Source organism: Alternaria infectoria, assembly GCF_024043175.1.
Source record: "Alternaria infectoria strain BMP 0036 chromosome Unknown scaffold_1, whole genome shotgun sequence".
NCBI lineage: Eukaryota > Fungi > Ascomycota > Dothideomycetes > Pleosporales > Pleosporaceae > Alternaria > Alternaria infectoria.
Genome location: NW_026250690.1, coordinates 1,873,456 through 1,897,723, shown reverse-complemented (window position 1 = coordinate 1,897,723; position 24,268 = coordinate 1,873,456). Strand labels below are relative to the sequence as shown.

Sequence of the window (24,268 nt, the reverse complement as noted above, 5' to 3'; positions counted from 1 at the left end):
CTTTTATTAGTAAGCACTTCTAAGTACCTTCTTAACATTATTCTATATATAAAGAGTATAGGCAACTTTAATATATTAGCGTAAATAAAGCTTACAGCGCATAGTTTTCTTAAGATAATAGTAATACCTAGAAGATTTAATACTCTACTATCTCTACAATAAATAATGTCTTAGATATAAACTATATTCTTTATTATCTTTATAGTTTTTAAGACGTATTTATAACTATAGACAGCCTTATAAGAATAAACTAACTCTACTATTCTAAAAAAATAATATGTCTAGCTCTTTTCTGCAAGATACCTAGAATAATCTTCTTAACTCTATTACGCATATCTTAAGCAATAGACATTTTCTTAACACAAAAACTAAGTGCTTAATATACTATAAGAATAATGTTCTGCTAATAGTCTAGATTATTATCTATAGCTATACATTTTACAAGGCGTGTATTACTAAATAGGTTAACTACCTTTAATCTAAGAGTAAGGTAGCTATATATCTGCTAGATTAAAGTAGACTATTTAGTAAGAGCTTCTTAGAATATCTAGAACATAACTACAAACGTAATAATAAAGGCTTAGTTAATAACAAAGGCTTAGTTAATAATAAGGCCTAGATATTAAGCAATAATAAAGCTCTGCAATAAGAGCGTATTAAATATAAGAAGCAATAACTTTAGGAGAATAAAGAGTTAGCGTAAGAATATATAGAATACTAAGCACTACTTTATAAGAATAGAGAGGCATTAGAATTACAAATACTTCTAGTATAGTAAAGAATACGTAACCTGCAGCGTGCGCTTTGCTCTGCTAAGAATAGACAAGAAGAGAGGTTAATACTCTAGAATCTAGAGGCTACAATAGCTGTAGAGGCAGAGCTACAAAATAATAGCGTATAGTACAATACAATATTCTGTATACTTAGTTTTAAAATCTAAAGTAATCCTAGATAGAATTAAGACGCTCTACTTCCTAGCTGCGCTAGAGGGTGTTATTAGATTTTAGTAGAGCTTAGCGGTTGCGCAGGCCTTAGAACCTACGCTACCTAGCGTTACCGCTTGCTTCGCGAGCAATCGCGTCGCACCTCGCGCTGCGCGCGATTATTTTGCTCCTGTCTAAAGTCTTTTTACTCCTATCTAGAGTGTTAACGCGTTACACCTCGCGCTGCGCGTGTTACGCCTGTCTAAAGTTTTAATATTCCTCGCCAAGGCTTAGGCGCTAGCTGCAGCGGCAAGCTAACGCAACGCGTCGCGTTAACCTACTACAGCAGCCCGCCCAAAACGCCGGCCTCTGTAATTACTGTAATGCTTATAGTAATCACGTCCTGCACCTAATTAGACAACTACTTCTAGTCTGCTAATTACAGCGTCCGCTTTTGTCTAGTGCGAGTCAAGTACATACAGCCCTGCAAGCAGAGCAATTAACATTTACTTTGTATCGCTATCTTAGGTGTTGGTTCCAGCCAGCTACCGCTCGTAATCGCAAGCATCAACTGCTCCTTATTGAAAGCTCTATCAAGAGAGATTAATTAGACTATATTATCAAAGATGGTGACAAAGTCAAGCTGCATTAGTAGCTACTGTTTCCAGACTAACGATATGCCGTTACACGTCCGTGGGGAGTTCGGTGGAGATTTCGAGTCCACTATCCATTGTCGTGGCATTGGTACAATAGGAGGATGGTCTTGATAGAAGCTTCCTATGAGGTCTGCCCTATTCAGACGTCAGCAATTATCAAGCCTTGGGCTCACCCGCAGATGCTGACCAGCTGATCGTAACTCGTAAGTGCTCTTTCTCAATGGTATCGAATCCGCCCCTTAGTCCCACTATTCTCACTAGTGCGTTACTATGTTTCTGCCAATCACTACTGGTAAAGTTCCCCAATAAAGCCTGAAGATCATCAGCCTTGCCGCCATTGACCTCAAACGGGCGACTTACAAAGTGGATCATGAAAGAAACCACAGCACCTATAGCTTCATCACTCGTGCGCTTCGCCGGGTCGTTCATCATCTGGGTGGTGTGGCGAAGCGCCTTGTTGTGATATTTCAATGCTATGGCATCATCTTGTGAAGGGTAATATCCGTTGCGCCTCTGGAACAAGAAGTTTTGTGAGTTGGAAAGCATGTTGTTAAAAGCTGCCGCATCGCTGAGTCCAACGGGGTACCAGGAGCCACGGAGCTGGCTAGGATGATTGCTATCTTCGGTACTAAAGACTACGCCAAGTCAGGAAAGAGTCTGACCAAAACGAGTGAATGCGCCTACTGTTCGCTAGTAGCGCTCGACAAGAGTCGTCAAGTTCGATGGGGTAGGGGTTAAAGGGATCAAGCTGACCGCCACCAAACCGGTCAACATCGACGCGACTCTCGGACGGATTGCGAAACTCAAGGACGATTTCATTGCGCGCCCTCTTCGTTTTGGGTTTTCTTCTCGCTTTACCGACCTCAGTCATAGCTAGACGTCGAATGCGCAGTTGCGTTTCTTCATTTTTGAGATCGTCGGGGTGTGTGAGGTTCACAAAGTTGAAGCTTGGTTTCGTGGAGCGATCCATGGCGATGATTGCGGGCCGTGATTGTGGCCCTCACAGAGAGCTCGATATCTTGATATATACCCAAGGCATAAGTGAGCGCGGCGGCAAACTTTTGTCATCGACATTGGGGCTTCGGCGCCATATCGATAGCGAGACTGGGGCGGAGTGGCAGAGGAGCTGAAGGAGATGCCGAGAGCATGAACCTGCAGGGCAATCGCACAGGAGGGGCGTCATTTCCAAGGCTGCAGCAAGCGAACAAGCCACTCAAAAGCAGGCGACACGAAGGCGAACTTCATTGTCGAGTAGGGTGATAGTGTACGTTACAATTCGGATGGACGATTGATGCGCTTCCGGGAGGCGTGCGAGAATTAGTAATGTAGGTTACCTGCCAGGCTCGTGAATAAGCAAGAAAGGCCTTGCAGCTGTGCCCCGTCCGTCCGCCATGATACAGCATGGCCGATAACAACAGCAAGTCATTGAATAAGAATGTAGCATGTTGTGCGCCGGAGCGAAGTGAGCTGCCCGTAAAGAAGGCGCTGAGAGATACCCAGGTATTGATGGTCTCAATGGAGCTCGCAATACTTTCAAGGTCGGCAACAGCAAGTCCGGTGTCCTGCGCTACGCACCACCCTCGGGACATAGGCCCATAGCATGCCTAACCACCCACGCATGTGTCCGCCTTCAACGCTACCACCGCATCGTCTTGATTACCATGCAGTCTCAATTCCTCCATCAAATTTGGCTCACCAAGCAGCAGCGCTTTTGCCACAATTTTCCATCTCAACACAACGCCTTCATCGATCTCCAATGGTTGCAGAATCCAAACCCTCGACGTCATGCAACTCGCGTTAAGCAAATCAGTAGGGATTGCAGCTTGAAGCGCCTCAAGCTTGGCATCTTTCCAGTCTTCCTTAATGCTCGTGATAGTCATGAGAGCCTGACGCCCATCCATGGTGCATTGCAAGCGGAATGAAAGAGAGCCAATGTAATACATTGAACGAGGATCGGTTACCCAGGTCAAGAAGATGCTGGCGTCATCCAAGTCAAATGCATTACTCTCCAACGTTTCTGGACTTGCATATCGTCGTAGTTGGTCCAAAAGTCTTTGTGCTGGTATATAGAGGGCAGTGTTTGGCTGCAGATCTCTGAAAATGCCTTGGTTATAGTTGGGGTGTACAACATCACGTTTTATCTGCTCCCATAGATTGGCAGTAAACTGAATACCATTACTGATACAAGTGGCGATGAACCTTCGTCGGTGCTCGTCGCATTCGCTGTCCGTCTGGGCGGCAGGTAAATGCGATTTGCTTGCATCAGCGACATGCTTTGCCGGCTCTGTAGTTGGTATTGTGCCAGGGAAAACTTGGCCAACAGTGTCCAGCTCGAAGCTGTGATCTGTTGGTGTATCGAGCCTTGGAAGAAAAATCATGTCGATTCTGATGACTTCGGTCGAAATCTGGCGGATGCCCTGCACACTTCCTAGAGGAAATTTTGGAATGATAGTATCGCCAGTACCGAGGCTTCGCGAAAGCCACGTCTTATTGCCCATGAGTCTGATCGATGTGGGGTCCGTCATACTGAGTGGGTATGTCTCTCCTGCCGCGAGGGCGAGAAGTGCGCTGAAATAGAGTACCTCGTCTTTGTTGTTCAATGCCTCGCCGTAGTATGCGAGGGCACGCCCACTGATGTTTATCATGATGCTGATGCGGTCTCCAAGATTCTGACAGCCTTTACGAGCTACGCTGTTATGAGAGGCCATGATACTCGATTTCATGGTCGCTGTAGGAGGTCCGCCTTGATTAGCAAAGCCCGAGAAGATTTCTCGGCCCTTGAAGGCGTTTAAAGTGATATTGTTCTCGTGAGACGGCAAGTCTATCGCTGTAGACATGATGACTTGGAGATTTACCCACTTCATCTTGACTATGGATTCACCGGGTCCATTCATGAAGAACGTCGCATTGTGATTCCTGTAACGCTGCCTTTTGTCGCTCCATGGTTCGTTGACGTTGAATTCATGGAAGCACCAGGCACGATCCCACTGCAACGAAAGAATGAGCAAGTCAGCGTGTGCGTCAGAATTCCCTTTTTCTTGAAGCTTCACGTACCCATCTTGCTGTGTTGATCTTCTTGTAGAAAGACAAATAGAGCGGTCTGACCTCCGGCTCAGGTAACCATGACTTATGCCACTGTATCTTGGTGATTTCAAAGTTCTCCACAAGGTGGGTCTCCGCCTCAGTAAGTTTCACGTCTTCTAACAGAACCAGTAGACGCATGCATGATCGATAAATCACATCCATGGCAGCAACAGACATTTGCTTGTCGAGAGTGTCTTCTTGGTCAATACAGAGCTGATCAATCCAAAGTCCTATGCGAGGGTTTTCTTTCTCACCCAGAATGGCATCTACAAAGGGCTTGCTGAAAGGCCAACGATCGTGCGGTTCATAATTCGGGTTCGGATAGTCGCCTGAATGCCAGCAATAGGAGATCGCGAAATACTGTCGTGGATACAGGTCTTTGTCGAAAGCCCCCCGAGCGTCTGAAGGAAAGACCAGACGGAATGGTGTCTTCAAGATGGTGGTAGTTGAGCGTTGGGAAAACTGAGCAGCGACATCTGGACACCATGAGGTCAAATTTCGAAGGACGAGGCTGGCCTCCACTTGACCTTGGTCCAGCTTGGAAAGGCCAGGCTCAAATACTTCCGCTTTGTTCTCTGGGGAGAGTGTCAATTGAAAGATGTTGTCGCTGATGTATTCAACGCTCGCGTCTCTGCTGGCCACAGTCCTTGCGGTGGTAGATTGCGTGTCCATGTCGGCGGACAGGCGTTTGATGTGTGAAGCTCAGCCGTTCTTCTCCCCATCGCCGAGGATTATAATCGCGGGGTAAGCCACAAAGCCCACCATGGACCTGATCTTTCTGCATGTGTCTGAAAGTGGCTGGGAAGGGGCCCTAAGTGGAGACCCCTCGGGAAGACAGTCGGCGCCAATCTATGCCTGGACTAGCGCGCCAAGCAGAATCTCGATAACATCGAAAATTTGCCCGGCCTCCCTTCTGTTTCTTCACGCACCATCAGACAGTTCAACACCCATCTCACCCGCATCTTTACGTCTTGTATCGATGCGACCCGAGATTTCCTATTGGGTGATTGCGATATAGCGCTGCGGAGAAGGAACCAAGCGATCCATTAGAGCTGGCTGCGCATTTTTTCGGTTGCGCAGGCGGTGTCATAGGAGCGGTACATACACAACCCATAATCATCGTGACTTTTGAGCACATAAGACCTCGAATGACCGAGAGCTTGCAATGCTTGTTCAAAGTTGCGGATGATAGTTATATGGCCATCTGCAGGATAGTCCACCAAATTGTCGCGCTCGTCGTAATATTGCGCCTCACGGGCGCGTGCTATTACCGGCTTGCACATCTTTGACGTGTAGTCTGCTATTATGTCGATGCATCTCGTCAGCTTCCAAGTGATCAAAGCCTATATTCTGCCATCGCCGCCGTCGCGCATGTGAGCGATTGACGAGATACCTAGGTATGATCTCTTGTGGTTCTGCGACTAGGGCTTACCTTGGCAGCTTCGAACCAAAGTGCACGATGAGAAATCACAACCTTTTAGACACAGAAGACCTCAATAAACTTTGTTGGATAAGTTTAGGTTGGAACGCTCAAGCCTCCTGCCTGTACGTCATATCAACAGCAACATGTACCTTGTACACAAGGCTTTCTACTAGAATACCGCGAATGTCATTGAGCATTCCTTACACAAGATACCTCGGATGGTCCTCTCCGTTGATGCGCTGCTCATCAGTTGGCTGTCAGTACACCGGGATCTGGAAGCTATATCCACTAGGGTTCTCCACAGCACCGTCCGGCAAGAGCTGAACCCGTGGCAAGAACTGGACGACTTCTCGCAATGGATTCGGAAAGTTGTCAACTGAGACCGCCCACTTCAGCGGCGCGACATTTGCGAAGCCACTTGCTACTGCTGCCTTCAGTCCATCAGGACTCTTTGCGCCAGAAGCGGGTGTGGGTTCTGCATCGTCGAGTTCCTTGACAGTGTCGTACAGAAGGCCCAGATCTGGCGATAGATCATCGATTGTGTCGTCATCCTCCCAAGTTTTGCCAACGAGATCGAACAATCGATCACCCTGGTTGAGGTCCTCAGTCAACATTTCGTAGATCATGGCTACCATGCTCAGCTCCATATAGCGTTGATCATCAAGAAGTCCACCGCCACCGCTGAGAATAGCGAGCATACCGTAGTATCCAAACATTGATGTGCCACGAGGATGTTTAAGAACCAAGTCCAAGCGCCCTTTCATCTTGGCGATCGCCATATTGAACATGAGCGTCACTCCAAAGGTGACATAGAGGAAGCCGGCAAGTGACCAAACGGTGAAATTAGCAGGCGGTGGGGCCATTTTTAGCCAGTATTCCTCAAGAGTGCATGCGCTAGAGTAGCACATGTAAGCATTTGCGTATAAGCCTTTTGTGAGATACTCGTCGCCCCGGTGTTTGAGCCAAAGGAGAGATGATATCCCTTCTCCCATGAGCTCGATAGGCAATTTAGCGTTCATGTCTGCTTTCGAGAAACCGACCGACTCTCGCGCTTGATGTTCATGCTGCCCCTGTATAAAGTCCGCAGACTTCTTAGCAAGATGGCTATCTGCGTGTCCAGTAATGGTAGTCTTGTGGAGGACATTCCACATGACGTGAAACTCTAAGACTAGATGTTGATAGCGCTCGAGCTGTTGGCCATGTGCGACAACGATCTCAGATCTCATACCGTGAACACCAGGACGCGCACATATACCATTGGAGATTGTAGTTCCTGGGAATTTGCGGTGACAATAGGCTAGGTCGTTCATGCGAAGTACCTGCATGAAACCAGGTAGGTCTTTCTCAAGTACTAGCAGGGACATCGAGATGTTTGCATCACTCTTGACCATGCGTGTAACACCCTCTTGGGTTTCATCGCTGGCATGTGGAAACTCTATCTTGATGTGTAAACGCCCAGCTGGAGCTTCCTGAGGTACGGGCCGTAGGCTCAGGCTCAGATATCCGTCCGGGAGTGTTTTGGCGGCTTTGACATGGCGAATATTGATGTATTTTACACCAAGCCAGTGTGGCTGAATTGCGAAAGCGCCCCAGTTGATGTCGAAACGTATCCAAGACAGCATGTGATGCACATAGCTCTTCGCGAGCTCATGGATGCTCTTGCTGATGCGCAGAAGGGAAGTTTCGAAGCGGTAACCGCCGAACGCGGTGTCGGACTCGTCGATCTCACAATCGCAAGGATTAAACACATAGCTTAAAACGCGGTTGAAGAGCTCTGCGGGTAGAGACTCTAAGTGAGAGACGGAAGTTGGGGTATTCATTGTGGCTGGTCGAGTGTAGTCTGGCTGGTTGAAGGTATAATGGACGCAGCATAGGCCACCGAATCCCATTTTTTATATCGTCCAGCGCAAACGGAGCCTTGCTCCATCCAAGTGTTGCTTGACGTGTAAGAACCACCTGTCTGTGCGCAAAGCAAGCTACGTCCGTTAGGCAAACTCTCACGCAAGATCGACCTCCCGCCCCCTCCTTTTTAGGATGACTTGGATGCAGTCAACCTTGGCCATTCCATCTTGGCCTTTCATCTGCTGCTCCATATCCTTGGCTGCCCAAACATGTTCGATATCGCGCATGACGCGTTTCAAGCTGGGGAAATGCTTTACAGCATACAGCTTTTCAAATCGATCACGGACGAATTGTCGTTGTGTGCTGTCGATCGCTTCGCAGCCCGCGGTGAACAGCGGCCACATATGCGCTGATGTTAAAGGCGAATGGATGTCGACTTGCTGTAGCTGTGATAGACACTGATTAATATGCTCCATGCTTATCGGGTTGGGAGCACCTATATCAAGCCAGGTTCGGTAGAGGTAAATGAAGGCGGCGTGGCGATAAGCTTCAGCTGTCGAGCTAATGTCTATGCGCTCTTCGCTGTTCCGCCTCTTACATGCACCAAATTCCATGGCTAATAGAATCTGCTGGATATGTTGGCCAGTGGTATTTTCATCTTCCGACAAAGCAAGGCTTGTTGGTGATAGCGCTCTCCTCGTCTTGATAGCGTGTTGCAGCTGACTGATCTTTGCAACGACCACTAGGACTTTTGCGATACTTTCTAGCTCTTTCTCCCCTTCGATGGCGACAAAGTCCATTTCATGATCCAATAATGGCTGCGAGCCTCTTGACACGGAAGATAGAATATCGTGGTATGCAAACAGACTCAGGAGGAAGCGAGCACTAGATGTGACAAGCCAGCTACCTCCACTGCGCCCTGTTATCATGGCTTTGGCGCCAGTCAGATGGTTCGCGATGTTCCCTTCATCCTCATCGCCAAACAACCGCGCCGAAACCTGCATCATCATGACAGTGGCCAGCGCTGGCTCAGTATCCATCTTCACTGGATCCTGAATCATCTTTTGAAGCTCTTGGATTGCGTCTCGTTGGTGACGGTAGCCTTGTAGGTGAAGTGAAGCATCGTTTGATGCAAATGCGAGATGATTTGCAGCCATTGAGAGGACTGTCGATCTAAGTGCTGGCGATTCGTAGGCCATGGCCGTCAAATGTCGTTGGAATGGTGTTGCGATGCCATTTTGAGGTGAAACTGATAACAGCTTTGAGAGTTGTTCTCCCCAATAACTAAGGAGCCATCGATCGGTTGGAGATATCCCATGGGACAGCACAGGGCTGTTGAAGGGTAAAGCAGGCATACTTTTCGCCGAGTCAGGCGATGAGAACAGTACATCTGAACTCGTAACTGCCGATTGTATGGATTCGAAGCTAATAGTCGACGCTGGGCTGAGTGCTTGGTCATCGTCGATAGCCTTCTTCTTCCGACTCTTCCGTGGTGGTTTTGCCAATGTATTAGCGGCGTCGTCCTGCCATTTCAGCTTGACTCCATAGCCTCTGCAGATGATATTTAGTCTTGTGCAACGCCCACAAAAAGGCTTCACCTCGTCACACTTATATCCAGCCCCCCTACAAGTCCAACAGCCGGTCCTGGATCTCTTGTGCGTTGCCATCTAGACGTGCGTCGCATCTTCGGTGCTCTATCACCGTAATGGTCATTCAATAGAACCACCTGAAGTTTGGCATAATCGACTAATGACTCAATAGGTCGCGGAAGTGGGTGGTGTCTGAAGTTTGAGAGAACTGCAGAACTATCAGGAACGGGAAGGTAAACGGTGGCAAACCGCATTAGTATTAGCTCCCGCATCCATCGTGAGCCGAGGCCTGCACTCCTAGCAACACGATAAACGCGAACAGCCCATCTTCTCGATCGAGAAGCGCTATTATTTACAAGTGACCTGAACAGCCAACAAGCCTGATATCAACCCTGAAACGGAATCTCGCCCTCCTCAAAAGCCCGCACCCATCTGAACATCCCTTCTGCTGGATCCATGACACAGACAAAGTGTGTAACCTCATTACACACCGGGTACTGTTTTAACCATTTGATTAGTTTCTCTGGACTCACGCCTACTGCTGCATTTTGCCCTCGCTTCGCTTTACGGCCTTGCTCCTGGGTCCATTCTCGCCATTTTCGCTCTAGACACTGTTTTCGCATGACGCTTTCTTCGAGTACTTCTTGCATACCGGCATTGAGGAAGCTGTGATTCCGGCCCTGAGTATGGACGGCCTGGTTCTGGTTGGCGTGCGGATTGGCTGTAGACTCTAACGATACGTCGTGATTAGTGGTACTGATAAAGGTTGATGAGCGTAAGATCCTTGCGCTGTGGAAGTCTTTCTCCAGGATGATAGTCTCTGCGCTGGTACAGAAGATCAAATACGCCACTGATGTCTGCATAGTTGCGATGTTGTTGGGTGCGTCAGATGCATTGTATGGCGGAATTAGTGCAGATGACGGATCTCTTCGTTCTTGTAAAGACTTCTTAGAGAGCCTGTGCCGTCTGCGAGGTGCGCTTGACCTAGGTAGAAGGCAATCGCGTATGAGGGTGGAGATGCTCGGTCTCTTCCCCAGAAGCACCATGAGAGTGTTCCAGTAATATTTGATGTTAGGTCCTGAAATTCCCCGGGCGTTGTGATAAGGTCGAAAGTTGAGTGAGACACTCAATCCCTTCCTTACACCTGTAAGTGCACCCACGAAACCAACGTAGCCAATTGTGCTCGCTATCACTCCGCCACCCACACCCTCGATGAAGTCGAATTGCACAATTGCTTGTCTCAGGAGAGGCATAGACCAATCTAGCGTTCGGAAATGCATCATCGTTGTCTCGGCTTCGGGATCCTTGACCATGACTCCGCCGCTCGTGCAGCCCATGAGAAGGTCCAGGAAGACATTATAAGCGACGAGTAAGTACATTGGCACGCCAGATGCTTCGCTAATGCCCCTGAGTTCCTCAGTCTGTTCGTCGCTGTGAAGACGACGCAAGAACAGACGGCCTAAGAGATGAAAAGTCCCAGTAGGCAACTTCAAGTGCTGAACTGCTTCATCGTAGAGACACGGCATCTTGCGCAGAACATGGGCGTATTCGGTGGCGACCAACACATAGCGTTCGCGTGGCGGTAGTGAAAGGTTGATGGTGTAGATTGAAGGTGTATTGCTTGCCGATTGTGCGGTTGATTCAGACATGAGGAGGTGACTTTGACTGGAAGAGGAATTGGAAAAAAGAGCGTAAGATTGAGGTTTGACGCGAGACGTTCGCGCTCTCAACTGGGGAGGCATGATGTGTTCGAGCACGGGTGAATCTTGGAAGGAAGCCACGCTCGTCCAGCGTTTGAAAGAACAGCTCCGCGACTTCTACAGAGCTATCGGACCTTGAAGAGCCGCTCACGAAGGCATATGCGCGCTGGTGCCTAATGCTAGCAATTATAGCACCTTGGAAGAGCGGGGCGAAGCGCGCCATGATATATTATGGGATGACAGGTCATGACTTATTCAACTCCCGAGGTCGTTCTGAGACATTGAGAGCGAGGAATCTATCGACTCGTCGTGATGGTCGCGTGTAAAGACAAACAGACCAAACGCGAGAGATGAAGCTACTACCCCAGCTTTAAAGCTCTCCACATCCGCACCTCGGCTTCCAGAGCATGCTTCCCCGCGGGAGTCCTTAGCCGGCGCAACGGCCAACAATGTCGACGTCGAGCATGTTTACTACTAAGCTCGCGTTTTTCTCTCTTCACGCGCATCCTTTCAATCGTCCCAAGTAGTATACTACCTCCAGCTACCTCGTCATGCCGTCAGCAAACCAACCACCTCCACTCGCCGACGTACGCGTCCTCGAGTTTGCAGGACTGGCCCCAGGTAACCTCAAACTCCCTTCGCAAATTAATCCCTAGGCTCTATCTAACAGTCTTCAGGTCCCTTCGCGGGCATGCTCCTAGCAGACTACGGCGCCACAGTCCTCCGCCTCGACCGCGCACCCTCAGCCCCATCCTCCGATCAATTAACGCGGCGCAAAACCTCGATATGCGTGAACCTCAAATCGCCCGCGGGCCTCGCCCTCATCAAGAAAATCATCCCTCAAGTCGACGTGGTAATCGATCCCTTCCGACCTGGCGTCCTCGAGAAAGCCGGTCTCGACCCTGAACAGGTGCTGTTGAGGTTGAACAAGCGATTGATTGTAGCTCGCATGACGGGCTTCCGTCGGGATGGCAAATACAGTCAAATGGCAGGGCACGATATCAACTACATTGCAGTGTCCGGCGTGCTAAGCATGTTTGGCAGAAAAGGGGAAAAGCCGTATGCGCCTGGCAATGTCGTGGGAGATTTCGCGGGAGGCGGTGCAATGTGTTTCATCGGTATATTGCTTGCGCTGCTGGCGAGAGAAAGGAGTGGCTATGGACAGGTTGTCGAGGCGAACATGGTTGACGGGAGTGCGATATTGGCGACTATGCCAAGGTTGGGATTGAAGACAGAGGTCTGGAAGAGGGAGAGGGGCACGAATATGCTAGATGGTGGTGCGCCATTCTACGACACGTATGAGACAAAGGATGGAAAGCACATGGCAGTGGGCGCTATTGAACCCCAGTTCTACGCCGCTTTACTCAAGGGCATGGGTCTGGAGCCGTCGGATCTACCTGGTAATAGGGACGACAGGGCGGACTGGCCAAATTTGAAGGACTTCTTTGCCGCCGAGTTCAAGAAGAAAACGCGCGAGGAATGGGAGGCCATCTTCGACGGAACAGATGCATGCTGCACGCCCGTGCTAACGCAGGGTGAACTCGAGACCCAGGGCTTCGATCAACGGCCGGCTGTAACTCTTAAGTCCTCACCTGGATATGCGATACACGATGGTCATGATGGGAGGTCGGCAGCAGAGGGCCAGGGTATAGGAATGGATGGCAGCGGATGGAGCGAGAAGGGCTTGAAGCCTGGCAGTGGGGGCGAAGATACATTGACCACATGGATGGGATGGACTAAGGGTAGGCATTATGTCGAGGACCAAGGGGGCTTGGTTTGGAAGGACTCTGCAAGGTTATAATCATGTCAGATTCTCTACTCATTATCATTTGTTCACATGAGCGCTTCTTGTGTTCGTCAAATCGCCAGTCAAAGGCTGTATATCTTCAGTTTACACATATATTCATACAACCCGCAGTATGTCGTCTTGTTGATTAGGCCCTGGCCTTCCTCGCTTTCGGTTTGCTAGCTTTTTTGCCAGCATTCCGGAGCCTCTTCCTCTCTATGTTCGCTTGGATCCTTGTGCTCCTCTTCCTCCAGGCCGTCCATCGGTCACCCGGCACAAACTCCTTGACCTGCACACCCGCCTTCTCGGCCGCACGTCCAATCTGCCAGTTGGCCTCACGGTACGCGTATCCCTTGCCAGCAGTCAAGCTCAATCCCTTCCGTGTCGCTTCGCGCGGGGTATCGCGCACGCTGCTTGGGCTGCCTGTGCCGTCGCCAACTTGTAAATCGGTTATGACAACTGCGTCCGCAGAAGGACTCGTTGATGAAGTGATAGGAACGGCGAGCATGTTTAAGCGTCTCCGTCTCGCCGCATTTGGTGGGTATGGAAGGGTGTGGTCTTTCTCGAGGGCGACACCAATGTATTGCCTCTTTGGGTGTTTCTTCGGGTCACGGTAGTATCGTACGTAACCAGACTCTGTCGCGAAGATGCAGTGGTCGCGGCCGAATTTGCAGTTTTCGCCGGGAAACCAGGCCGTTCCTCGTTGTCGGAAGATGATGTTTCCTGGGATGACATACTCTCCTGCAATGCCGTTAGCCAGGCTCCTAACTGCTTCTTCAAACTGTAGAACATACCTCCGCTCTTCTTTGCTCCTAAACGTTTACCAGGTCCATCTTTTGCTCCGTTGGCTCGTCCTTGGGCCTGATGCGCTGAGTGCCTTACGAAGGAGAGAACCGGGGTGGGCGCCGAGGTGCCATTGGCCACGCGGAGGGCGTCGAGAACACGTGTAGATGGCGCGATGAATGTCGTGGATGTTGCCAATGAGGCGCGGACGGGCGCAAATATCCGTGGGAGCAGCATGGCCGCTCTGGTGCTGGAGAGGCGGGCCTTCGAGTGCACTGCGACTTTTCGAGATGCTCGGTGGTCCGTGCATGCTCCGCAGGCGACTGCTACGCCCGCGCCGTCGCCATGGCTAGTAGCATCACAGCGAGTATAGAGCAATCACGAATTCCACTTGCTGACATACATTGCATGCATCAACGATAATATGAACAGGCTCAAGACCAAAATCTAGCAAGCTGCACCCAAAACACCTTGTACGTCATGGCAGGATGCCAGACCCAGAGAACACAACCTTGGAAGTCTAGCCGCAAGATCCTCCCAGACACGCATCCATCTACTGTACTTGGTTGACGATCTCTTGTGCCTTGGAAAGGCTCTCCACCATCTGCTGGCAATCCTTCCGCCTCTTGACAGTGTACTCTGACTCCTTCAGTAGCTCATCGAGCTCGTCCGTCTTGTACATGTTGGTGAGAAGCTCGCCCTGCATGTTTTCCTTGGTCCATTGAACGAGGTTCAACATGATGGCCTTGGGTACCATGTCGATCATTGTCCGACGAACAATGTTGAAGTACGAGGTAATCAGTAGTTCTGTACATCGTTAGTCCATGTCCGACATCAACGCCAGAGGCGACTTACTAATAACTTCGACTTCTTGCGACTCCTTCTCGGAGAGGGTACCAGAGGCCTTGAGTGTAGGTGGTGGTGGCTCCATAGCCGCCATCTTCTTCTTGTTTTTGCTGGCGAAGAAGGAACCAAAGAAGCCACCACCCTCGTTAGGATCAAGCGAGGGAGATATCGACCGCGGCGGCACGCTAGGTGGAAGAGGCTTTCCAGTCTTGGGATCCACTTGTTGAGGCCTGCTGCTGTTGTGTCGCTCGTGTACGATGGCCATGGCGCGTGAACCATTGATAAAGTCAGGGTGACCAGTGTTGATGTAGACAGACTCCATAGCAACAAGGTCCCTTACGAGCTTGTTAGTGGGCTCCATAGCCTTTTTGAAAAAGCTGACGACGACCTGGTGTAGCTTCTCCTTTAAGCCCGGGTATCTTCGGAAAGCGTTCTTGTTGAGAAGCTGGCTGAGAATTCGGATCAGCTCATCGTAGACGAGGCTGACACACTTCAAGCTGGGTTCCTCTAGTCGCTTAATTTGTTGTTTGACAATGAGCTCGAAAGCAGTAGTACCGACGAACAGCGCTGGCGATGATCCGGAGGAGTTGTAGAGAACCGTCCTAATGTCCATGTCTTTGACCTGGTCGAAAGGATCGACGGCCTTGACACCGTTGGCGTACAATTCGTGGTAGACGAAAGAGATACGAGCACCGCCAGACAGCTCTACTGCAGAAAGCTCTTGGTTGTTGCCCTCCAAGACTCCTCTGTATTCGTTGGTGAACTCCGTGATCATGTTCAAGACAATGTTGGAGCTGTTGCCGAGCATGGAGTTGCCTAGCGAAGCAAGTTCTGCCTGGTACTTTTGTAGTGAGGAGGCGATGCGGGCTTTGATATCGGGCAGCGTTTGCTTGATGTGCATCATAAGGATCTGTAACTGTTAGTTGCTGTGCCGAAGTGTATAGAAGAGACTGAGCCTACCAAGTTCAGCTTGCGCGCAAGGTAGGGTGTACCACAGTACGCTGCCTTGTTTCGATATGCCTTGTGGTTCTCAAAGTATTGCCTTTCGTGCTCGAGCGCGTACGAGATGGCCTTCTTGTTCTCGATATCCCTCTGTCCTCGGTTGACGACTGGTACATAGCCCAACCGCAGTGGAATGATGCGGCCAGCGAGAATGTCCACGACGTCGGTGCCCTCGTCCATCAAGTCGACCTTGGTCAAGACACCGATTGTCCGTTGTCCTTCTGGGTCCACCTCGCGCGCCAGCTTGAGACCATCCGAATTGGCCAAATCGGTGTTGGCAGCAGTGACAGCCAGGATGATTGCGTTGGGCTTGCTGATTTGCTTGAGGACCATCTCTCGGATCTGACGCTCAATATCCCTCGGTTGGTCTCCAACAGGCACCTTTGTTAGACCTGGCAAGTCGACCAGCGTAAGTGTGAGGACGTTTGGCGAGTATATCCTCAAGTTGATGGGCGCGGGCGAGATACCCGCATTGCGACCCGTCTTGGATTCTGTCTCCCTCACAATCTCGTCCCTTATCTTGCCAAAGTCGTGGAACTTCTGGCCAGGAATGTGCAGGAACTCGCCCCACTCGTCGACATTGTTCTCCTGGTCTGTTGTCTTTGCTCCCTCGGGGGTGCCGTTCGCTTGCGAGGATGCGCGGTTGATGAGCTGGAGAATGAGCGGTCTTCGGGTGACGATACCGGTTCCTCGGGGCAGGCTGGAGAGTTATCGTTAACCTACATCTCTCAGGCCATGGCGCAATAAGAGGCACTCACAAGTCTCGTCCAACAATGTTCTCGAGCACCGAACTCTTTCCACTAGACTGCGATCCTACGACGGCAATCTGGGGCAAGTCTATGGGGTTTTGGACCTGACTTAGGCATCAGTATGCGTCTTTGGGCTGTTGGTGTAGCCAGTTGCGCGCGGGCGGGCGGAGGGCAGCGACGTACTCCGACTGTGGTGAAGACATCCTGGAGCTTGTTTACGAGAGTAATCAGCCCCGGGTCGTTCACGTTGATGCTGTATAACCATGTTAGCTTTCCGCAATGCGAGGGGCCCTCGAAACATGTGCGTACGCATTTGGGTTTGTCGCCATGGTCGGCGAAGTGTGGGTCGAGGTGGTGCGGATGCTTTCAGTATTCGTGTGTAGAAGCGGGTTTGGGTGTTGGTGGTATCAAGGGCGCTGAAGGCGAGAGTGTCTGAGATCTGGGGTTGTTGCTTGCGGGTTGCGTAGCTGCTGCAGGTGCCAACGTCGGAGAGAGCCCAAGCTTCGATACGCCACACGACTCAGCCCCACGAAATATCCGCGCGACTTGGGGATATCCATGGTCTGCGTACGTCACCAGGCTGTCACAAGTATCAAATCAGAGATGTGTCCAACTACTACCGTGTTCCGCTAGTAGTAATCTAGAGCCACTTCGATATTTTGACTACCATGATGTCGTTCCTCGCGCACATGATGCGCATTGCGGTCACAGGACGCGACACGGCGTCGTCAGCGGGTTCAGGCAGCAGTATTGGTATCTTGGTACAATTCACATTCTACGATCTTGGAGATATACGAGACAGACACGCTACGGAGAAATCGCCTTCGACCACATGCATTTACTCGTCGACAACCGATGCAAACTTGTCGGTCATCTTCTGCAGGAGTTCCTCGTACTGTTTCGAAGTCAGTCCATGTACAAATCAAAGTGTCACGTCCTGCCAGGCTTACCTTCTTGGTGACCTTCTCCTCTCCATCGCTGGGCAGCTCGAACTTCATTGAACGGAGCTGGCTCTGGATCTCCGAGGTCGCGTCGCGAACCTTGGGCCATGCATGTCCTTGGGAGACGGCCTTCTGGGCCTCGTCGTGGAAAGCCATCATGTTCTTCATCATCCACTCGGTCTTCCATAGCGGACAGAACTGGTCATAGTCCGAGTAACCGTTTTGCTGCAAGAAATCCTCCTTGAGTAGCGTAGCTACATCAAGCGTAATCTTGTCACTATCACCCAGCGCGGACTTACCGACAAGCTGCACAACCTGGTCGAGATCGTCTGACGTAGTGAGAAGCTCCTTGATGCGGTCGCGGAGACGGGGGAATTCCGGGTTGTTCTTGGCGTAGTACTTGTCGAGCGGAGTTGTGTACTTGCTGTAACTAATCGATGTGTTGACAGATGGGAAATGCTTTCGCTGAGCAAGCTTCTTGTCGAGACCCCAGAAGACTTGCACAATGTTGAGTGTGCTCGTGGTGACGGGATCCGAAAAGTCACCTCCTGGAGGACTGACAGCACCGACAATCGACACACTGCCAAATCGTTCGGGGCTACCCAGAGCCTGAACACGGCCAGCACGCTCGTAGAAAGACGCAAGTTTAGCACCGAGGTAAGCAGGGAAACCTTGATCAGCAGGCATCTCTCCGAGACGTCCGGAAATCTCACGAAGAGCCTCAGCCCATCGTGACGAGGAGTCAGCCATCATGGCCACGTCTTTGCCCTGGTCGCGGAAATACTACACAGGTAATCGAGTCAGCATACTTCTCACGTGTATGCCGAGCAGTTAAAACTTACCTCGGCAACGGTGATACCAGTGTAGATGGAGGCTTCACGAGCAGCCACAGGCATGTTGGAGGTGTTGGCAATGAGGGTCGTTCGCTTCATGATGGGCTCTTTCTTGCCGTTGACGTCGATAGTGAGCTAGAGCATGTCAGCATGTCGTACACACCATAATCCAATTTCCATACCTCTGGGAAGTCCATCAAGACTTCAGCCATCTCGTTTCCTCGCTCACCGCAGCCCACGTAGACAATAATGTCACTGTTGGAGAACTTGGACAAAGACTGGGAAATGACAGTCTTGCCGCATCCGAAAGCACCGGGAATGCACACGGTACCACCCTGAACACTGGGGAACAGAGAGTCGAGGACACGTTGGCCGACGATGAGCGGCTGGTCGGATGACATCTTCTCGTTGGAAGGACGAGGCACCCGTACGGGCCACTTGTGCATCATGCTGTACTCGGTCTTGGTGCCATTGAAATCGAGCTCCAAGATCTTCTCGTCGACGGTGTAGCTGCCCTTCTCGGCGATGCGGGTAATGGTACCCTTGGCACGGGGAGGCAGCAGAACCCTATGTTCGCTGAGCAGACTGTTCTCGAAGACAGTACCGAAGACGTCGCCACCAGTGATGTGGTCGCCGACCTTGAGGGAACCGGGTGTGAAATCCCACTTCTTCTTGCGGTCAAGAGCGGGCAAGTTGATACCACGGGGAATGTAGATGCTGTTGGCGTCGTCGGCGATGCCCTTGAGGGGACGCTGGATACCGTCGTAGATGGTCTCCATAAGACCAGGGCCCAGCTCGACGGACAATGGCTGCCCGGTCCTGTATACGGGGTCGCCTACGGTTACACCAGCTGTGCGATATTAGCCCGGTCCTCCAACGTGTGTCCTTGCGCGGTGTGCCTACCAGTCTCTTCGTAGACCTGGATGGTGGCCTTGTCGGCCTCGATTCGAATGACCTCACCGACGAGGTTGTCGTGACCAACACGGACCTAGGGCAGTCAGCAGGCGTCCATCCTGGTAGAACCGTTCCACGTACAAGCTCGTACATGGCACATCCGATCATGTTCTCGGCGATGATGACAGGACTGGACGGATCAGTATGCGACTCGAGCGCTGCGCTGCGATGCGGTGACGTACCCGGAAATGGAGTAGATGGCGCCTGTATGGAATTAGCGACATGTCCTATTGTTCCCTACGTCCAAGTGCAAAGTGTTCAAGCTTACCATGCTCCTCGCCCTCCGACTTCTGCTCCTGCTTCTTCTGTCCTTTCTGCGCGCGTGGATTAGCTGCCTGCCCCAACCCCGTCTCTATAGCTGGTAGTGCTTACGGGAGGCATCTTGGGTGCTGGTGTCTCCTTCTCGTCGTCGCTGGCTTCTTGTAGGGTGATGTGCGGCGGTGGCGGCTGGGTGGGAAGCTCGCCTTGTGGTGATATCAGCGGGCTCGCGGGAAGCGGCACTCGGTGTGGCTCAACGTCGTCGTGGCCGGCGGCGGTATGAGCTCCAGATATCGAGATCTGGTCAATGTTCTTCTTTTGGACTAGGTCGTATAAAGATGGCCGTGTTCGCAAACGAGGACGCAGACCGAGTTGCATTCAATCGATCAACGATGTTGGATGCAGGTTGAGGTTGAGCACGGTCGACAAGCTAAGCTGCCACGCTAACGTCTGGTGGGGGCATTCCTTGTCATCTGCCTGCGAGCTCCCCAGATATTCGTGGACAAGGACAACAGCCGTCATGCAGTTGAAGACCTCTGTTCGGAACACATGGTAGGCTTTCTGTTGAGCAAAAGATCACAATGGTAGCAGGGCGAGACGTGAACCGTCGACGTTGACATACGTCATAGCAGAAGCTACATCCCGTCTTCGGTAAGCTACATAGTGTTTCGCTTGCTGTTCCCCAGCCCCTTCATGAGCCTCTTCATCTCTTTGGTCGTAGCAAACGCATCCGACTCAATCAAGGTGTCGCGCCTCCTGCCCCTTTGCGCCTTCTCCACGTCACCCTCCGTGCCTCCACTGAGTAGATGCAATCCGGTCAAGGTTCTGCATGTCCGCTCGTCTTCCGCCGCGGTCATTGGTTGCTCGGACATGAGACCTGGCAGGAAGCGTGCAATCAGAGGCTTCATGACAAGCAGCGATCCGCAGATGATGGCGACGTTAACCTCGATAGTCGAGAAGATTATAGCGTAGGTACCCGCCTCTGCAGTCGTGTCAGCGTACACTTGATATCGGATCTAGCGAGGCCATACTTGTGACTTCACCGTCATTCGCTGCGTCATGTACCAGCACCAATCGTAGCAGTGTTATGATACAGACGCTAGAATCGAAGTCAGCAGATAGCTTTCTATCACGGAGAATGGAGGGACACACAATCCACCAAGCCCAAAGACTGCCACTAGTCCAAGCTTCTGCCGACTGGGCAAATTCAGCTTCCCAATTACGGGAATTGGCAGAATCCAGATGGAGAAGTCGAGTACGAGACCGATGATGCTCGTTGACCAGAAGTGGTTTTCTTTGTTCATGCATTTTCCTGATAGCGTGACATTCCAGTAACTCTGCACAGGCTCGCAGAGAAAGATGTTACCGAAGATGCCCCAAGCCGTGGCACCGAAGACCAGAATAAGAAGCACGTTGCAAATCCAGACGATCTGAGGGATGACTAGGAAGAGGCGAAGATATTGTACCAGAAATGAGGCTTTGACAAGGTTACTTGCCAGGTGGTAGAGGATAGTTTGGGCGAGAACAAGCTACAAACAGTCAACAGTGTGCGAAGCCTAATGGATACCACGCACCTTCAGCATAGCAGCAAGCGAGGGTGATTCAAGGCCTCCTTGCTTCAGATCCTCTCCATCGATGCTGAACTCTGTGTTGCAGTCAGCTTTTCTTCCTCATGCAATGTTCAATTGGGTGTCTTGCGTCCAGCAACTACGGCCGCGAACCCGATGGAGAATACCTGCGAGCATCAGAATGTTGCTTTAAATACTGTCCAGATTACTCGTGCTGGTTACCATGGCTGCAGTGACGATGTAGTCTTCCGGCATAACTGTAGATGATGTTACTCGGCTGCACCATCGCAAACCCACCACAAGTGAGGCGAGCGCAGTGAAGATCACAGTAGGAATCAAAGTCTCATATCGTATATCCGCTGTTGCTTTCGATCTCAGGACGAACCAACTTGGAGATTGATCGTGCATTTGGTGAGGAAACGATGGGATCGTTGAGTGGAAATCAAAATGAGCGCTTTCGGCGTTTGCAAAACAGCAAGGCGATTGTCTTCTGGAATAAGTGTCCGAAGTCATCAGCCGCGTTCCTTTGTGGGCACATGCAAACGCGGGCTGGACCAATCTACACGTTCCTGAGGGGCACTGCAATTCTGGTCGCTATGATGCCGCAGACCCACTGTGATAGCTCCTAGCCAACTATAAGCTCAGCTGGGGAGTAAACCATGGTACCTAGGAACTGTGCATAAGGGGACAGAACAAAGATCGTTCAGCACCTCAGTTCAGAGAATATTCGAGAATGTACACAGCTACTTCCCAAAACAATGAATAAGTCAGGCGAATACACCACATGGTGATCATCGATCGTGAGATAGCCGTTGTGCCAAAGTGTGGTTCACTAGTGGATCGGGCCACGCTGAACCGGAATACACAGACTGGATGATATCATCTTGATGTTTACTCACTCTTTCTATGAGACCGCCATGGTGTGTAGACAGGACTCGCAGATCAGGTACTGGGTACATAGAAGCAAATACCAAAGAGCGCGTTCACACCGCACTTCATGAGAATTGAGACGACTTGATCGAGTTCTGAAAACAGTGTGTGGACGTTCGCGGCGAATTGTATCGTATACATGTGTAAAGGGCACACTTGTGGCATGTAGCAAATTGAAAAGTGAACGCTGCGCAGGGTGCCGGGTCTTCGCATTGTCTAAAGGGAGACTTACAGTGACTCCTTCTAAGAGAGCGCACATGTAAGGGTACACCTCACCAGGTTGGCTGATAGAGATCGGTCCGAATCTCCCTTGGAGGCTTGGAGGCTTTTACGCTAGGTGCTGTCAATTGTCATGTGTCGGACACTATCTGGGCCGACAATACTTCTAGATGTGCATGGAGTATGGCCCCTCAGCGGCTTAACAGCATGGCGGCCGCGTTGACAGCTAGGGGACCTCTTTTGAGATGGCTTCGACGGATGCGTACCGGGTATTGTTGCCGACACGACACAGGGTTTGACGTCAGATCCAACAGGAGTTGAGTGTGAGCATAGGCTAGGTTGCAAAGCATTTGAATCGATTAGCCCCCTCTTGCACGCCGCATTGGCATCGGAGCGGCACGTCCACGTGGAGTGTTACATCGGCATGATGCCCATAAACCGACTCAGAGATCTCAGGTTGTCTACAGTTGGTGGAATTGGGTATGCCCAGCTCGTAGGCGCACAGCTGTTTACAGATTTGTCACTGCGGGATGCCTTAGTCTGCGCCTCGTATAGGATAGGATCTTTGGTGGCTGCCTGGGTGGAGTCTTCCCAGGCTGACTGCGGTGAACATGTAATAAGCGGTGTGCGCTCTGGGATGATGCTCTATTGCCTTGCGTGCTTTTGTCACCAAGATGCGGAGAAGAGACTATGACGGTAGAAGCTCTTGAGGCAAATTGCGCATCCGGCCGGGGATCCACCCTCCTTACAAAGGACCGCGCGGTCCGTGTAGCATGCAACTGGCCCTGGACTGTCTTTGCCGTGTGAGGTAGTTCTTTCATAAGGATTGCTCTACCAGACGAGAGTACACGATCATCATCAACACCAGCGGTTGAGGCGCTTTAGACACCGGACATGGGCATGTTCGCGGACCGAGCTTCAGAGAACATGCAGGTGCATGCGAGATCGTTAAAGTTGCGTTTCGAGAAAGTGAGACCGGAGGAACTAACAGCCGTTAGCGTCGAATTCGCGTCAGGAATTTGGAATAAACACCACCAGACTGTCGGTAAGTCAACACGGAATGTCGCGTATGCGCCGTATGAGATTGGCGATTCCCGAGGCTCCGGGATTTGTCAAGCAACACACGATTTTCGTCCTCGTGGCATCTAGCAGTCCCTTATGTGAAGCAGGCACATCCATGTCGCTCGGTTGCGATTGGTCAGATCTCCAAGGATTTCGTATCGCGATTGGATAAAGGTTGTTTCGCGACGATCTCCCGTGCGACTCTGCGCGTCTGCACTCTGATTACTGTGTCATTGACGACAACAAGGTTGCCATTCTTATCACATTGTCGTGATTTGGAAATTTGGTCCATCATCCTGCAAGCCCTAGTTGTAATCGTGCCGGAGCACGTTTCGGAGTTCAGCATGGTATTCGACTTTTGGGATTTGTTATCGTTCGCATCTTGCTTGACAAATTATCCCCAGGCCTTATATGGGTCGCGAGTGTCCACGTTTCCAGCAGACCAAAATGTCTTCTCCCACTACAAGCTCAACTGGCTCTCAGTCTTCATCCACTTCTTCTCCAAGGATCATGGCTTCTGCCACCCACCATGCGTCGTCGCATCCTTTCCTATCACCTGCACACGCCTCCGACATATCATCATGGACAACTTCATTACCCAGACCCCAGTTGTGTCCGTCGACAGAGTCTCATTCCGGTCTTCAGTCCCAGGAACAAGCTATCGAGGCCTACCGACAAATGAAAGCTGCACTATTCTCGAGAGCCATGAGCCCTAGCATAACCAAGCCCGCATGAGCATCTTGCGGAGGCGCGGTTCTCCGCCGCATACCATATGCCAACCCACACATACTACTGAGACGACTTACATTTAACGACCAATGGCGTCATACGCCGCCTTATACGGCAGATACCTGGAGGCTGGAACCTCGACGATACCCTAATGGCACGGAGCGTTGCTAGTGCAAACGACGGAGATACTGGTGGTCTGAGAGCCGACATATGGTGACGACGCCATATGATTAGTCCAGATTCATTCTTGGTGGACATTGCAGTCCGGAACGTCCTCATGGTTCGAGACGTAGGGCGACGCTAGAATATCACTACTGTTAATTCACGGCTCTACAAGAGTTCTCGAACATTTTGTTCTACGTCATTGCATGTTTTGCGAGTCTGGCCCATC

The 24,268-nt window shown here is 50.9% G+C and overlaps 9 protein-coding genes across 9 annotated transcripts; 1 reads left to right on the top strand and 8 right to left on the bottom strand.

The window, feature by feature from the left end:
• Positions 1-1,735: 1,735 nt before the first annotated feature.
• On the bottom strand, positions 1,736-2,549 carry J4E92_000664 (uncharacterized protein; the record flags this gene model as incomplete). Its single annotated transcript, XM_051492079.1, has 2 exons — positions 1,736-2,214; positions 2,264-2,549. The coding sequence occupies 2 exons, from the start codon at positions 2,547-2,549 to the stop codon at positions 1,736-1,738; spliced, it is 765 nt and encodes a 254-aa protein (XP_051357591.1).
• A 634-nt stretch (positions 2,550-3,183) lies between these two features.
• J4E92_000663 (uncharacterized protein) lies at positions 3,184-5,335 on the bottom strand (the record flags this gene model as incomplete). Its single annotated transcript, XM_051492078.1, has 2 exons — positions 3,184-4,566; positions 4,634-5,335. The coding sequence occupies 2 exons, from the start codon at positions 5,333-5,335 to the stop codon at positions 3,184-3,186; spliced, it is 2,085 nt and encodes a 694-aa protein (XP_051357590.1).
• Positions 5,336-6,343: 1,008 nt separating this feature from the next.
• Positions 6,344-7,906, bottom strand: J4E92_000662 (uncharacterized protein; the record flags this gene model as incomplete). The annotated part of the gene is made up of 1 exon (XM_051492077.1): positions 6,344-7,906. One exon carries the CDS (start codon positions 7,904-7,906, stop codon positions 6,344-6,346), a length of 1,563 nt encoding a protein of 520 aa, XP_051357589.1.
• A 177-nt stretch (positions 7,907-8,083) lies between these two features.
• On the bottom strand, positions 8,084-10,380 carry J4E92_000661 (uncharacterized protein; the record flags this gene model as incomplete). Its single annotated transcript, XM_051492076.1, has 3 exons — positions 8,084-9,479; positions 9,565-9,595; positions 10,170-10,380. The coding sequence occupies 3 exons, from the start codon at positions 10,378-10,380 to the stop codon at positions 8,084-8,086; spliced, it is 1,638 nt and encodes a 545-aa protein (XP_051357588.1).
• A 1,388-nt stretch (positions 10,381-11,768) lies between these two features.
• J4E92_000660 (uncharacterized protein) lies at positions 11,769-13,018 on the top strand (the record flags this gene model as incomplete). Its single annotated transcript, XM_051492075.1, has 2 exons — positions 11,769-11,838; positions 11,895-13,018. 2 exons carry the CDS (start codon positions 11,769-11,771, stop codon positions 13,016-13,018), a joined length of 1,194 nt encoding a protein of 397 aa, XP_051357587.1.
• A 133-nt stretch (positions 13,019-13,151) lies between these two features.
• On the bottom strand, positions 13,152-14,023 carry J4E92_000659 (uncharacterized protein; the record flags this gene model as incomplete). The annotated part of the gene is made up of 2 exons (XM_051492074.1): positions 13,152-13,744; positions 13,798-14,023. 2 exons carry the CDS (start codon positions 14,021-14,023, stop codon positions 13,152-13,154), a joined length of 819 nt encoding a protein of 272 aa, XP_051357586.1.
• A 316-nt stretch (positions 14,024-14,339) lies between these two features.
• On the bottom strand, positions 14,340-16,712 carry VPS1 (vacuolar protein sorting-associated protein 1; the record flags this gene model as incomplete). The annotated part of the gene is made up of 6 exons (XM_051492073.1): positions 14,340-14,593; positions 14,642-15,542; positions 15,593-16,334; positions 16,393-16,487; positions 16,567-16,636; positions 16,693-16,712. 6 exons carry the CDS (start codon positions 16,710-16,712, stop codon positions 14,340-14,342), a joined length of 2,082 nt encoding a protein of 693 aa, XP_051357585.1.
• Positions 16,713-17,221: 509 nt separating this feature from the next.
• Positions 17,222-19,747, bottom strand: VMA1 (H(+)-transporting V1 sector ATPase subunit A; the record flags this gene model as incomplete). Its single annotated transcript, XM_051492072.1, has 9 exons — positions 17,222-17,278; positions 17,334-18,107; positions 18,167-18,292; positions 18,340-19,007; positions 19,061-19,145; positions 19,193-19,241; positions 19,294-19,315; positions 19,380-19,425; positions 19,484-19,747. The coding sequence occupies 9 exons, from the start codon at positions 19,745-19,747 to the stop codon at positions 17,222-17,224; spliced, it is 2,091 nt and encodes a 696-aa protein (XP_051357584.1).
• Positions 19,748-20,025: 278 nt separating this feature from the next.
• Positions 20,026-21,192, bottom strand: J4E92_000656 (uncharacterized protein; the record flags this gene model as incomplete). Its single annotated transcript, XM_051492071.1, has 5 exons — positions 20,026-20,351; positions 20,401-20,468; positions 20,522-20,898; positions 20,944-21,014; positions 21,135-21,192. 5 exons carry the CDS (start codon positions 21,190-21,192, stop codon positions 20,026-20,028), a joined length of 900 nt encoding a protein of 299 aa, XP_051357583.1.
• Between the last annotated feature and the right edge of the window lie 3,076 nt (positions 21,193-24,268).